The following is a 14,735-nucleotide window of genomic DNA, read 5'->3' as shown; positions in this document are numbered from 1 at the left end:
TTTTCAACCTTAGTAGAATGAACAAATTTCTTGAATTAGAAAAATGATGAATTTGAAAAGGAAGAGCAAATAAAAGTCAAATTGTGGAAATTAGAAAAATGATGAATTTAAAAATGAAGAGCAAATAAAGTCCAACCCTGATAGAATGAACAAAAATGTGGAAATTATAAAAATGATGAATTTGAAAATGAAGAGCAAATAAAATCCAACCCAGGTAGAAGGAACAAAATTGTAGAAATTAGAAAAATGATAAATTTGAAAAGGAAGATCAAATAAAGTTCAACCCTGCTAGAAGGAACAAAATTGTGAAAATTAGAAAAATGATGAATTTGAAAAGGAAGATCAAATAAAGTCCAACCCTAATAGACTTCAAAACGGCTGATCAAACTCACAACTCTTACCCCAACTGAAAGAATCTTGGAGTCAAAGTACGTGGATGAACGTTCAATGACTAATCAAACTCTTGTTATCGACTAACCAAGCTTACTACTCTAACCCTAATTGACAACTCTAATCCTAATGATAAGATTCTTTGACCTAAACTAATACAGAGACTTCAGATCGACTAATCAAACTCCCGACTCTTACCCTAATTGAAAGAATCTTAAAGTCAAATTACTTGGATGAACGTTCAATGACAAATCACATTATTTAACGACTAACCAAGCTTACAACTCTAACCCTAATGAAAACAATAACCCTAATGACAAGAATCTTTGACATAAACTAATTCAAAGATTTCAAAACGACTGATCAAACTCACAAATCTTACCCTAACTGAAAGAATCTTGGAGTCAAAGTACTTGGATGAACGTTCAATGACTAATCAAACTATTTATCGACTAACCGAGCTTACAACTAGGACCCTAATGACAACTCTAACCCTTATGACAATATTCTTCCACCTAAACTACTTTCAAGATTTCAAAACGACAAATCAAACTCAAAATTCTTGCCCTAACTGAAAGAATCTTAGAGTCAAAGTACCTGGATGAACGTTCAATGAATAATCAAACTATCTATCGACTAACCAAGCTTGCAAATCTAACCCTAATGACAACTATAACCCTAATATCAAGTTTCTTTGACCTCAATTACTCTCAAGATTTCAGAATGACTGGTCAAACTCACAACTCTTACCCTAACTAAAAGAATATTGTAGTCAAGTACTTGGATGAACGTTCAATGACTAATCAAACTCTTGTTATCGACTAACCAAGCTTACAACTCCAACCCTAACGACAACTATAACCTTAATGACAATAGTCTTCAACCTAAACTGCTCTAACGATTAATCAAACCCACACAACTTACCTTAACAACAAGAATCTTATACGGAAGGTACTTGGATAAATTTATTTGATTAATCATGATATTCACTACGTGGATTGTATTTAATTATTTTTTTCGTTGTTATTATAAAACTAATTTATAAATTCAATATAGATAACAAATTACTTTAATTTTTAAACACATTGAAATGAAAATAACATAATAATAAGTTTATATATCCTTTTAGGTCTTAGAAGGCCATTTTGAACGGTCAGATTGATTGAACTTGTTGATGTTCAGGTGATGGGCACGTTTAGGTCCCCGGAGTAAACTAGTTACTGAGTTGACTAGTTTTTGAGGGGATAGTTCGTCCGATCGACTTACCTCTGGGAACCCGATATGATAAATTCAAGTTTATATATCCTTTTAGGTCTTAGAAGGTCATTTTGAACGGTCGGATTGATTGTACTTGTTGCCGTTCAGGTGATAGGCACGTTTAGGTCCCCGAAGTAAACTAGTTACCAAGTTTACTAGTTTTTGAGGGGATAGTTCGTCCGATCGACTTACATCCGGGAACTCGATTTGATAAATTCAAGTTTATATATCCTTTTAGGTCTTAGAAGGTCATTTTGAACGGTCGGATTGATTGTACTTGTTGCTGTTCAGGTGATAGGCACGTTTTGGTCCCCGGAGTAAACTAGTTACTAAGTTGACTAGTTTATGGGGGGATAGTTCGTCCGATCAAGCTTGTAACTCTAACCCTATTGACAACTCTAACCCTAACGACAAGATTCTTCGACCTAACTACTTCTAAAATTTCAGAACGACTGATCAAACTCACAACTCTTGCCCTAACTGAAAGAATCTTGGAGTCAAAGTACTTGGATGAACGTTCAATGACTAATCAAACTCTTTAATGACTGGTCAAGAGGTCACAACGACTACGTGGATTGTACTTAAACATTTTTATCGTTATTATTATAATTAGCGTGTATTACATCATAAATCTACTTTAATAATATTATTTTCTAATGCCAAAACTAATTCAATAAATGATGTATGTTGCCTTTAATATACATCACATACACCTATTTTATACTCGTTCAATTTTTTTTTTTATAATAGTATTCGGATTGTGAATTTATTAGCCTAATATTACACACAACTTATCCATCTTCTAATTTTCCCAAAAAAAACAAAATTCAACTGCGTCCAATTTACTAAAACAACTTCTACTAAATTTTAATTCATTATTTCATTTTCGTATTTTTCCATATTTTTAGATTTCAAAATTTATTGACTTCTTGTGAAAATCAAACCCATCTTAATAATTTTTTTTTTTGTTTTGACAAAAACCCATCTTAATAATCTTGTTTGTTTTGGTATTAAAATAGATTTAAGGATTATTAACACTTATTGTGCACATAAATGGAAACGTTTCCATCATTTTTTTTATAAGAAAAAAAAAACTTTCAACAGTAATGAGTTTTTCTGAACGGCCAACTTAATAATTTTAATAACTAAAAAATTGTGATATATTGATTCTTTAAAACAAAAAATAACAATTCAGCTGCCAAACACATTAAATAAATTAAAGTGGCAGCATAAGAAATTTTAGTGACATTAACATCAATTTTTCTACTAACATAAATTCAATCAAAAGGAATAAATTTAACCTGAACAATGTAATGGGTTCAATTTTTAATATTTTAATTTATTATCATTAACAGTAAATTAATGAAAATAGAAGGAATCGGCTGTAATTAATAATGCAGGAGTAAATTATTATCAATCATTAACAGTAAATTAATATAACATAGAAGGAATAAATATTAAGATTGGGCCTGGTTTTGCTATATAAGCCCAATACAACTCTTGCCAAAAAACCATTAAAATACCAAAATTTATTCCACGTGTGGGTCCCACCTGCACAAAAGCAACTTGATGGCAGCAGGTTGCCTCTCTCAAAATTCCAACGGCCAGGATCTGTTTCAATATAATACTAATATATCAATGGCTCACAACGGCTGTCAGGCTTATTTGCACAAGTTGTGTTTTGTGCACAAAAAGATGAATTTGTGCATTCTAAACTGGGCCATATTTGTTGCCTATGTTATCCTTTTAATTTCTTCTTCCATTTTATTTTTTGATAGTTTTGATTTTCTCTTCAAGTTTCGTATATGTATATTTCTATAATTTTTTTGTATTCTCTAATGAATATCCTTATATAAATATTCATTTTTACAATATTTTTTTTTTTGACAATCTTGAAGGATATATTAATGAATAATTAATGCTTATTTTTGTATTATGTCCTTTACTATATATTATTTTATCATTTTCTAATTATTTTAATTTATGATTTCCATATCATTAATGAATGCTATTTTTATAATATAATACACAATTACTCTTTTCTATACAACATATTAACTATATTTCTTAATGTGTAACCAAAAAAAAACTATATTTCTTAATGTATTTGAAATTGTTAGAATGACATATAATTTGGAAGGGAGGAAGTATAAAATAATTTATATAAGGATTCGAGTATAGTCTTTTTTCTGTTTAATGAAATTAACCATTTGTTTGGCCATGTCTAATTAACAACCCAATGAACATTAAATTTGGATCAAACATCCTCTAAAAAAAAATTAAATTTGGATCAAACATAAATATAGAGGTTAAATATGTTTTTGCGTTTTGCAAATATTTTAACTTTTTGTTTTATTTGCCTTAAAAAATTTCTTCCCTTTTAAGATTTTCATCATTTTGATTTTTGTTTTTAAGTCAAAACATGTTGTTATTTAAAATTTTTAATTTTTTTCACAATCATGTTTAGCTCATTATAGAATTATCTTTTGCAATAATTTTTTTTTATAATGGATAAATTAAATATGAATTTTTATGATTTTGGCTCTTAAAAAATCACAATTAATTCATGGTTTGTTAAAAAAACATTATTTTTTTGAAAAGAGATTCTTATATAAAATCTAAGTTTATGTAAAAACTCATTAAAAACATTGAAGTGTACACATAACATGACATAATAAAAGTATCAAAAAAAAATGTGAACAAAATTTTTTTTGGATTACTAAAAATCGAAGAAATTTTTCTAATAAAATAAAATAAATTTTTAAATATTTATAGGATTAAAAATATATTTAATCTTAAATACAAATAGTTCAACAAATCAAATTTGAATTAGTGCTTTTTTTGTCTTTCTTTCTGTTGTGGATTATTTTAAAATCACACTAATAAAATATTTGATATCTGGAGCAAATTAATCAAGCAACCAAAACAACATGGGTGACAGTTATAAACACAAGTAAAATATAGAACAACAAAGGAGAAAAAGAGAGAGCGCACACGAAAATTTGTTTACCCAGTTCAGTACAATATTGACCCTCTGAGGGAGAGAGCAGCTCTCCGTTCCACTATAACAATGAATTTCTTTACAAAGAGATATTAAAGGGTTACAAGAATCAGTTTCAAACCTAATTCTAACCAAAGTCCCGAATCTCTTCCCGTGACCAAGAGACTCAATCCTAATAATGTTTCTCCAAGGTGAATCAATGGTGATTCAATTCCAACCCTAGTGTTTGTTGTCAAGAGAATTCTCTGCAAATCCTAGTTTTGTTGTTCGCTTCTAAACCCTTGTTTTTTTTACTCTCTACACTTTTTTCATCTGATAGAAGGTCTACATTTATAGTAAAAACATCCATCAAAATTTGGAACAAATCCACGCCCAAAATAACTATGTTTTTTTTTTCCTGCTTCAGCGTGATATCAGGCACCGATTTTATCACTTCGGGCGTCGATTTTTGTCAAGACAAAAGTCTCAAAACCGAGCCAAAAATCGGGTCCCGATTTTGTCAAATCAGCCGCCGATTTTGGCAATCCTACAGAACTCCAATTTTGAGTCATTATACAACACTTTCTATAAAAAAAAAAATGAAAGAAAAATCTTCTTGTCTCTTTGACCGATAATTTGAATGACATAGTAACTACTAACTAGTAGCAATAGTTTTGTTAAAAAAAAAAAACTAGTAGCAATAGTATGGTTGTATGCGGCCCCACGGGGAGTCATGAATGTATATAATAAATATAAGTAAATGACTGACCTAGATCTTGGAGGATGGAGCTAGCTTGAAATAAGGAAAATAACAATGTACTCTCAATTTTATTTTATTTTGAATCAAACATAAGTATGTGATTTGGATTATTGAAACTCACATAAATCAGAGAATACTATAAAATTCAAAGAGTGATTACAAAAATATTTATAAACCGTCCTGAACAGGTTCTCATGCCGAAAAGGAGAGCTGAACTCACGTCCCTTTACCAACTTTGATTAGTTGTACTTAACATATTATTTTTTTATAATAACATTAATGATAATGATAAATTGGTGTAATAATAATATATAAACATGCAACAAGTTAAGGGAAAAATATTCGTAATAGAAAAATCATTGACGTAACTAAAAGCATAGGATGGGATGAGAAATTTCTTTTCATGCAATGTCTCTCACAACTTAATAGTAATGTCTTTGGATGTTTATTTTTTATGTTTATCATACAAATTACGTCTTGTGTGGCCTCTTCCTCGAGTCGTCATATCATCTTTTTGTAATCTGTAATTTCTTGCTTCAAGTGTGGTAGAAGATCTTCAACTAGTTTTGGTGGGAGCTGACTATGACCTTCAAATTGTTTTGTTTATTCTATGTTTTTTGTTCCTTTGAAAGTGGCTCCCGACATGAGAATTGTTTACCTTTGATTTTTGGCATTTTGTAGTGTGGTTGATCTGGAAGTCATGTAATGAAGTTATTTTCTCAAAAAAGTTATAAACGTTGAGCAAATGGATCATATTAAGTTCTTTTTTTCTTTAAAACTCGGTATCCAACCCAATAACCGACTAATTTGATGGATGTAATCCTACCGTCCACTTGTCGGACGTTCATTTAAAGCCAGAAAAAAGCTCTATGTGGACTTACCTTCTGAAATTGGTATTGTGGTGAATCGAACCTGAGATTCAGAATGGAGCACACTCCTCTACAAGTGGGTAGTAAAACTTTCCCTCTATATAGTTTTTTTTTTTTTTTTTTGAATAAAACTCTCCCTCTATATAGTTAGATAGTCTTTTGGTGGCATTTGCTCATATACTTTTCTTAGTTTTATAACTTTTTGTGGTTCTGAGTTGGAGTACTCTTTATACTCATCTTTTAATGATATATTTTATTTGCTATTATAAATAAAAATAAATAAATAAAAAACTCAAGAGAGAAGGTAACACTTTTCAATTCAAAACTTGACTGCTTGAAAGCTCTACTGGTTTGCAAGTTGCCTAGTTGCTAGACTTCAGAACAATAGAACAATTGTTTGTTGGATTTATTGCTTAATTAATTAAGATCAAGAATGGACCACATAAAAAGTAATCATAGTATACGTACACACTAGCAATAAAATTTCAGATGGTTGGGCGCCCGTTCATTGCATGATACTTTGGTCCAGATTTTAAAAATATCTAATATTACGTACATGTCACTAATCCTTCATATATATATATATAGTACCAACCAGCTAGTCAAGGGCAGCTTCAGTAGAGTGGTCCATGAATTCACCTGATTTTAATGCCTACCTCTCTCTTAATTAGGTAATGTCTTTTTTTCTTCTTTATAACTATTTCAGGTGTGTGTGTAGGGGAAGGAAAAAGGAACCACTCAGCTACCTCTCTCCTGTTTGTTTTTTCCATTCACAAATGCATGCTGCTCCAAATCAAGAGGAAATTAACTGCGTAGAAATTTGGTTCCATCTAGTTACATAGTAACCATCTAGTTGTCCTCTTTTTTTTTAATAAAATATAATATTTAGCCATGTCATTGTTATCAAGGAATGCATATATGTATGATAAGCTAGAATCAAAAGCTAGGAAACAGAGAATAAAATGATGAATGTGTTAAAATAAGAAAATCCAAACAAATTTCTTTAGATGATATACATATATATGAAAAGGACTATGTATATGTAATCTAAGAGATATAGCAAGTTTTGAAAGAATAAAACAACAAATGTGGGGTTAAGTGTATCCGGCCCCAAGTTAGATTGCAAAAACCCTAATGATAGATACTGATAGCAACCTTTCTATGAAGCAAGTCTAAGTCCCCTGGGTAGAATTTTACACCCAGAAAGGAGGCATTGAGCTATTGTGGACCATACATGACCTGTTTCTCAAACATGTCCCCCCTCTGTTAGCACAATAACCACGCTAAATGTCTCTACGTACCCTATGTCTTGTCTTCCTTTCTTTCTTAGTATAAATGCTACTATCTTTCATTCTTAGGGCAACCCACCTTTAATGCCCCAAACATACATATATCATCATGTACTACACATTTCATTTTATTTCCTTTTTATTCTTTAGAAAATATTTTCTTTAAATTGAGGTATGATGAATTTATTTAATTTTTTTATAATTTCATTGACATTATTTATATTAATATAATTTAGACATTTTTTTCCCTTCTAGGGAAAAAACGACTATATCCAGAAGTGGTACAAGCTAGGATATAGTAGTTATTAATATTATTAATAATTAACATAAGGGTCTCACTAACATGTGCCTCATTAGGGCACATGTTAAAAATTCCAAAAGAAACAATTTCATATTGAGATAAACATTTTATAATTTTGAAACATTGAATGTACAATTTTTAAGACAATATTACTTTATTAAGTTTTTTAACATGTACCTTATGTTAACATTCTCCTTAATGCTAATGTGTCTGAGTCTTCAAAAATCAAATAATAATATTTCTTACTAATAATTTTTCTTTACAAAAATCAAATATTTCTTAAGTAGAACATATTTCTAAATAATAACGTTTCTTTACAAAATTCAAGAATTAAACCCATAGTGGCACAGAGGGGTTTAAACTCCGGAGATATATTAGTATCTGAATATCATAATTACGACGGGTTAGTAAAAAAGTAAATAATACTCTCTCCGGTCCTATTTATAAGAAAAAGTTGATTTTTTAGATTCATTGTGTAATTAATATATCTTGTCTAAAATATAGTCCAACTACATCATTTATACAATGAGTCAAAAAAGTTAAATGTTTCTTATTAATAGGACCGGAAGGAGTATTTGTTTTTTTCCAAGCATAATGTGACACACTTGACAGATTTAAGTATGTGGTCATGAATTTGATACACACATAGAAGAACACTTAGGAAAAGTCGACCCTTTAAATTTGAATCTCCCTAGATTGAATGATTAATCTCTAACTTCTGACGGGGATACTTTTGATTTATATTAAAAAAAAAGTCTTGCTATAACGAGTATCCTAAAAGCACTCTTTAAGGATTCTTAACGATGAAATTACTCCTTAAAAAAGTCAAAAACTCCAATTTTCAAAGCATTGATAACATAAACTTACCATTTAAGGTCACTAAACCATGCTACGAGGACACTCATTAGCATTTCCCGAAATAGGTACTCCCTCTGTTCCTTTTTAATTGTCACATTTTGACTTTTTACACAAACCAAGACAACAAATACTTTTACTACTTTTGATACAACAATTTATCTTTTTCTTAAAATAACCTTAATCATTTAATACTTCATTTCATACATTTCTCTCTCTGCAATAAATATATAGGGGTAATATAGGTAAAGCCACGTTTAATAATACTTTGAACTTTGAAAACGACAGTTATTTAGAAACAAAAATTTTATGCAAAAGTGACAATTATAAAGGAACGGAGGGAGTATTTCTTTCCCATTACTTTCTATGATCATTTGGTTTCTTGAGTCTCAACCAAACCAGACGAAGTTAGCTAGCTAGGAATTAGCAAGTATCTGATTAAGCTAGCTTTAGCAACTCTTCACTACTTTCACACACACACACACACACTCTCTTTTTAAAGTCACGAGAAGCCACTGTCCTATTGTTCATTCAATTTTGTGTGTGAGTGTGTGGGGGAGATATAAGAGAGAGAAAGAAAGAGAGAGATTCGAGAGAGGAGGTGGCAGAGGAACTGATAGAGAACTTTCAAAGCTCTTTATCTTCTACCATCACTCAACTAGCCTCTATATTGCAGTCTCAAACTGAAAGTCTCACAAATTTTGTGGAAACCTCTAGTTTTATCTTCCCTTCTAAAAGAAAGGGTGTTTATCTCATATCATTTTTCTTCTTTCTGTCTCTCTCTGTCGGTACAATCATGTAGGTCTTCCCCCACTATACTACACCTTTCTCATTCATATTTATCTTCTTCTCTATAACTCTAACTCATTAATTAACTCTCTCTTTTCTCTCTCCTTCACTATATCTATTTGTTCCATTTTCAGGAGACCGCAAGGAAACCCATTAGATCTTAACAATTTGCCTGATGAATACTCTAGAGATCATGGTAAACAACTCCTTGAAGACACTGATCTACCCGGTAAAAATTTATTTAACTTTTCTTCTTCTTCTTCTTCTTCTTAATTTAGTGATCAAATCATACAATATAAATATACACTGAAACATATATAAAAACAACATAAAACTTGTTTGTCCTATATTATATTCCATAATCACACATACCATGAAAGACTTATTATACTTTCCACAGGAAACAAAATTGAACACTGTCATATTTTGTCATCCCCGTGGTATATTCTTTTGACCATGAAACAGTGCTCAATAATTAAATGTTTTTATTATATTATATTATATTTTATTTTTGGTTTAACTCCCTTTCTTTCTTATTAAATTGTTTTCCTTCTCTTTTATCTTTTTCCATACTTGCTAGCTTCTTTAAACTTCAAATATATTGTCATAATGGAAAAGGAGTTAGAGGAAAAATAAATAAAAAGGGCAGTGAGTAAATTAATAATAGTGCTAAATATATAATTTGATGATGATATATGGGAAATTGGGAATGTTGATTAAGGGAAAGTAGTGGTCTCGTCGAAGTTGCTTAAATAGGATATTGTTGTTAATTTGTTGGCAGGTTGCAGGAAAAAGAAAAACGGCGGGAAGGATGGAAAAGATGAGTGTGGGAAGGTCTACGAATGTAGATTCTGTTCCCTCAAGTTCTGTAAATCTCAGGCTCTTGGGGGACACATGAACCGTCACCGCCAAGGCTAGCTATTCTTTTCATTTTTTTCAAATTAATTTCCTTTAAATCAAATCTTTATTTAAAATTAAAATATATATATATATATATATATATCCCAACCAAAAATAAAATAATGACTAGTTGTTAATGATTTGTCCATGAAACGTTGTCACATGTCATTTCAAAAACAAAAGTTATGAAGTACTAAAATTCTTTCTTGGTTTTGATTTGAAAGGTCTTTCTCTTGTGTTGGCTTTGATTTGATGTGTATATATTTGTGTTGGGTTTAATTTGGTGCAGAGAGGGAAACTGAGACGCTTAACCATGCACGTCAGCTAGTCTTCCGTAACGATCATAACCTTGCACCACAACCAGCTCCCTCTCACCTTGTAGGGTATGTATCCAATGCACACCACTTTTTCCTTTAATTAATACTTTGCTCCTTCCTTTAATTTCATCTACACATATCCTTTATCATACAAATAAATTAGAATCGGATAAGATGTTGTGGGTTCAAACCCATACACTCCCACTCATCTCACAGCGGTTTAACCCACCGTACTAAATTAATGGAGCCCTAAATCAAATGTTTTTACTTTATTTTCTATACCAATTACTTTTAATTTTCAAGCAAAATCATAACAATAGTATTAGGCATCATGATATAAATTAATGGAACCCTAAATCAATTCATATATTTCATGTATGTCCATTATGGCTCATTGTTTTGTATACTTTCCATTTATAGTTCCATTTTCTTTTTCAGATGTTGTCCACCACCAATACCAACAGCAAGCTATATTCCAGCAAATAACATGGGAGATCAAACAATTCCTATGAGATTCCCAAGATATTTCTCAGGTTCATCTTCAACCCACATTCCACCACCACCACCACCACAGCCATCTCAACCATATCTGTACTCTTCACCTACACGCCCAGTGTCTTTCCCTACACATTTGATTCCTCAGCATCCAATGAATGAATATCATGTGGGTCACGTCATGAGTAGCAGCCACCACCAGCAATATCACAACATGAACTATGTTGCAGGTGCAGGTGGTGGTGAGTCGAGTTACACTTGCATAGGTGCACCGGTTAGACAAGGTTTTATTCCAGGAAGTAGTGGTGGGAAGGATCATCATCAAGATATGGAAGGGACATTGAATTGGGGAAGGAGCTATTCAGGAGGAGGAGGAGGAGGAGGAGGAGGACAGCAGCATCGTTTAGATACAACAACTCCTAATTCAGCAGCATTGATCAATCGGTTTCAAGATGGTTTCTAATGAGAGTGAGAGAGATTCTTTATGTGATTGTGTTGATCTGTTCAATGATAACAAAATGTGACAGATGCAGGGGGTGATGATGAGTCATGAGAGAGAGAGAGAGAGAGAGAGAGAGAGAGAGAGAGAGAGAGAGAGAGAGAGAATGTATTGTGGTTTGGTTTTATTTTGGTTTTTATGTTAATTTTTACTACAACAGTAACTAAGGACACCTTTTGAGATCATTCACACGCTCAGCTACTTTGGCTTGGAGCTGTGGGATCTATGGGAATTAACAAACGACAAGTTCGATATCAACTGAAACTTTCCTATCTCCTCGATTTTTTCCATTTTAATTCTACCTTCCTTTTGCATTTTAAACATGGAGAATGCTAACAACTCTTCTTGGGACACTTTTGTTAACAAATTGTATACAATAAATATAAGTGTGTCTTTAACGATCAAAAAGTTTAAAAAATGCTAATTTTAATACGGAATTTCCTTTTTTCTTCCTACTTGTATACAAGTGTTCCAAGAACGTTCGTTAGGCATATCCATTTAAATATACATGCGTGTGTTACCTTCTATATATTCATGAGTTTGATTTTTTGGTTTTCTTAGTTAGACTACTTGCTTTATGGTTTCAAATTAACACTCTCTTACTCTCAAATTCCGATCATGCAACAATTCAATGCATTCCCACGGTAAACACATTGATCTTTCCGTTGAATCAAGATCGGACATTTTATATTTAAAACTTGATAGTATTACAGTTTTTTAAAATTTGGATTGAAATATAAACCGTCATCCAACGGGCCTAATGTGTCGATTGCTTGAATCAATGGAACTGAACGAAATCCAAATTCCTTACTTTACTCTCTTTATTGGAACCAAATTTGGAATTTTCTAGTTTCTCAGAATGCTTTTGGTCTCAAATCTCAATGTCACGACATGCTTCCACGATTAGGGAAATAAGACTGGGAGAGATGTTTAGAATCCTCATGAAGTGAGACTTGACATCCATTTTGCTGAATATATGGAGAATGCTATGCTACCTAATTTGAAAATTTTAACATGCATAATACTTAATTATGTCATTTAGCCATTCAAAAAACACATTATATATTTAATTTGTTTATTTTGTACATGCCGAACAAATTAAACTACTGCCCAAGAACAAACCTACTACTCGTGGTGTCAGTTCAGCTCGAACAGATTCTCTCTAATGAAGCAGCTTTAGAGGAATATTGTATATACTTCCTAAAGTTATCTAGGTCTTGAACATTATTGTATATGGTAAAACGTGTGTAAATATATTGAAATTTCACTAAAGTATACAATTTTCAGCGTTATCTCTTGCCATAAATTCTTTTTCTAGCTAGTACCATTAAGCTTAGGTGGGTGGGTGGGTGTGCGTGTGTCTATGGGGGTGGTATATCTTACTTGACGTATATGTTATTTGTGTGTTATTCATATATAATTGGGAACATATTCGGAGGGAGTATATCCATATTTACATATTGTAAATACAGAAAAACCAAATTGGTTCACAAACAATATCTCACACCACAAACTCACAAAGTAATAACCAAGAGAACAATGGAGAGAATATGTTTAAACACACTAATTTTATTTGTGAAAACTTGATGATTCAATATGGTACAAGCATGTGCCTTTTATAGGCTTCTAAACTTAATGCATAAGAAAGTAAATGGCATTTACTAGATTTTTTTATTTTTACATAGATAATGCTGGATTATTCCTATAGAGGAGGTGTAACTCTCTAGATTTTTTTAGTGGCGGTGCTAGACTATTCTAGGTGGTGCTAGTACTTAGATATTTTTACTTCTTAATGGCTAAGCAAATACATCGGCTGTTCTAGATTATTCCAGGTGGTGCAACTTAGATTTTTTCTAGTCTTAATGGCAAAGAGTAACTCCAAGCTTCTATACTCTTCTACATATTTCTTGATTTAATTTCTAACAGATTGTAGCAAATCTTGTACACCCTTAATACATTTTGTTAATAACAACAACAACAACAACCAAGCATTATCCGACTAAGTGTGGTCGGCTACATAGATCAAATGACGCCATAGTGTTCTATCAAAAACCATATTTGGATCCAACTCATTGACCTCTAAATCCTTTCTAATGGTTTCTCGAATGGTTTTCTTAAGTCTTCCTCTACCTCTTTTAACCTGACTCTCCTCCATTTGATCTACTCTTCTTGCAACGGCATCTACAGGTCTTCTCTCTACATGTCCAAACCATCTAAGCCTATTTTCTACCAACTTATAAATAAAAAACAAAACGCATGTTCTAAATGCTTTTATCAACAATTTAACATAAAAAAAGCAATTACTGTGAAGATCTAGATTAGAGGCGAGTTGGACGGGTCACAGCAGACCACAACAATTTTGACAAAAGTTGTACTATTAAACTATAATAACAAAATCAAAGTGTCATTCGTGATTTTATGAAACTCGTTGTTCATCTACAAATACATAATATGTATATATAATTATGAATTTGTGATGTTGTTTTTAAGTATGAAACATAGTTATACTTTGAAAATAACTATTTTTTTAAAAGGCTTTGGAAAATAGTTATGTTCTATCTTTTATACTATATGTTTGTTTTAAAACTCGGTATCCGATCCAAGGATCGACTAATTTAAGGGGACCAATCCCACCGCCCACTTGTGAGGGCTCCATTTAAAGCCAGAGCGAGCTTTGTATAGACTTGTCCATCGAAATTGACACTAGAGAGAATCGAACCTGAGTCTTGGAGAGGAACACACTCCAAGATCCTAAGTCAACCACTAAACCAATCCCAAATAACTTTTTATCTATATGTTTATTCACATCCTTATTTCTCATAAAAAACTTATATTTTTTTTTATCCAATACTTGGTGCAACTAATATTGCAGGCATTGTGTTGCACAATTTCATTTGGTTTGCGAGTTCAATCTTGTTAGGATTTCTTTATGAGAAATGATATATGTACATCCACTTTTTGACAACTTTCTTTCTCATACTCACATTATATTCTTAATCTCTCTCTTCCTTTTTCTCTCTCTATTGTTTTGGAC

The 14,735-nt window shown here is 31.6% G+C and overlaps 1 protein-coding gene across 1 annotated transcript; it reads left to right on the top strand.

Moving 5' to 3' along the window:
- Positions 1-9,077: 9,077 nt before the first annotated feature.
- LOC146959064 (zinc finger protein JAGGED-like) lies at positions 9,078-11,959 on the top strand. The gene is made up of 5 exons (XM_085740595.1): positions 9,078-9,499; positions 9,625-9,719; positions 10,272-10,403; positions 10,680-10,773; positions 11,146-11,959. Coding segments are annotated over exons 1-5 (843 nt in total). The 5' UTR covers positions 9,078-9,497; the 3' UTR covers positions 11,666-11,959.
- The last annotated feature ends 2,776 nt before the right edge of the window (positions 11,960-14,735 follow it).

This window comes from Medicago sativa, chromosome 1 (genome assembly GCF_051527215.1).
Source record: "Medicago sativa cultivar Bolivia chromosome 1, Bolivia_mono, whole genome shotgun sequence".
Taxonomy (NCBI): domain Eukaryota; kingdom Viridiplantae; phylum Streptophyta; class Magnoliopsida; order Fabales; family Fabaceae; genus Medicago; species Medicago sativa.
The sequence above is the reverse complement of the archived record's forward strand: the minus strand, read 5'-3'. Positions and strand labels throughout refer to the sequence as shown.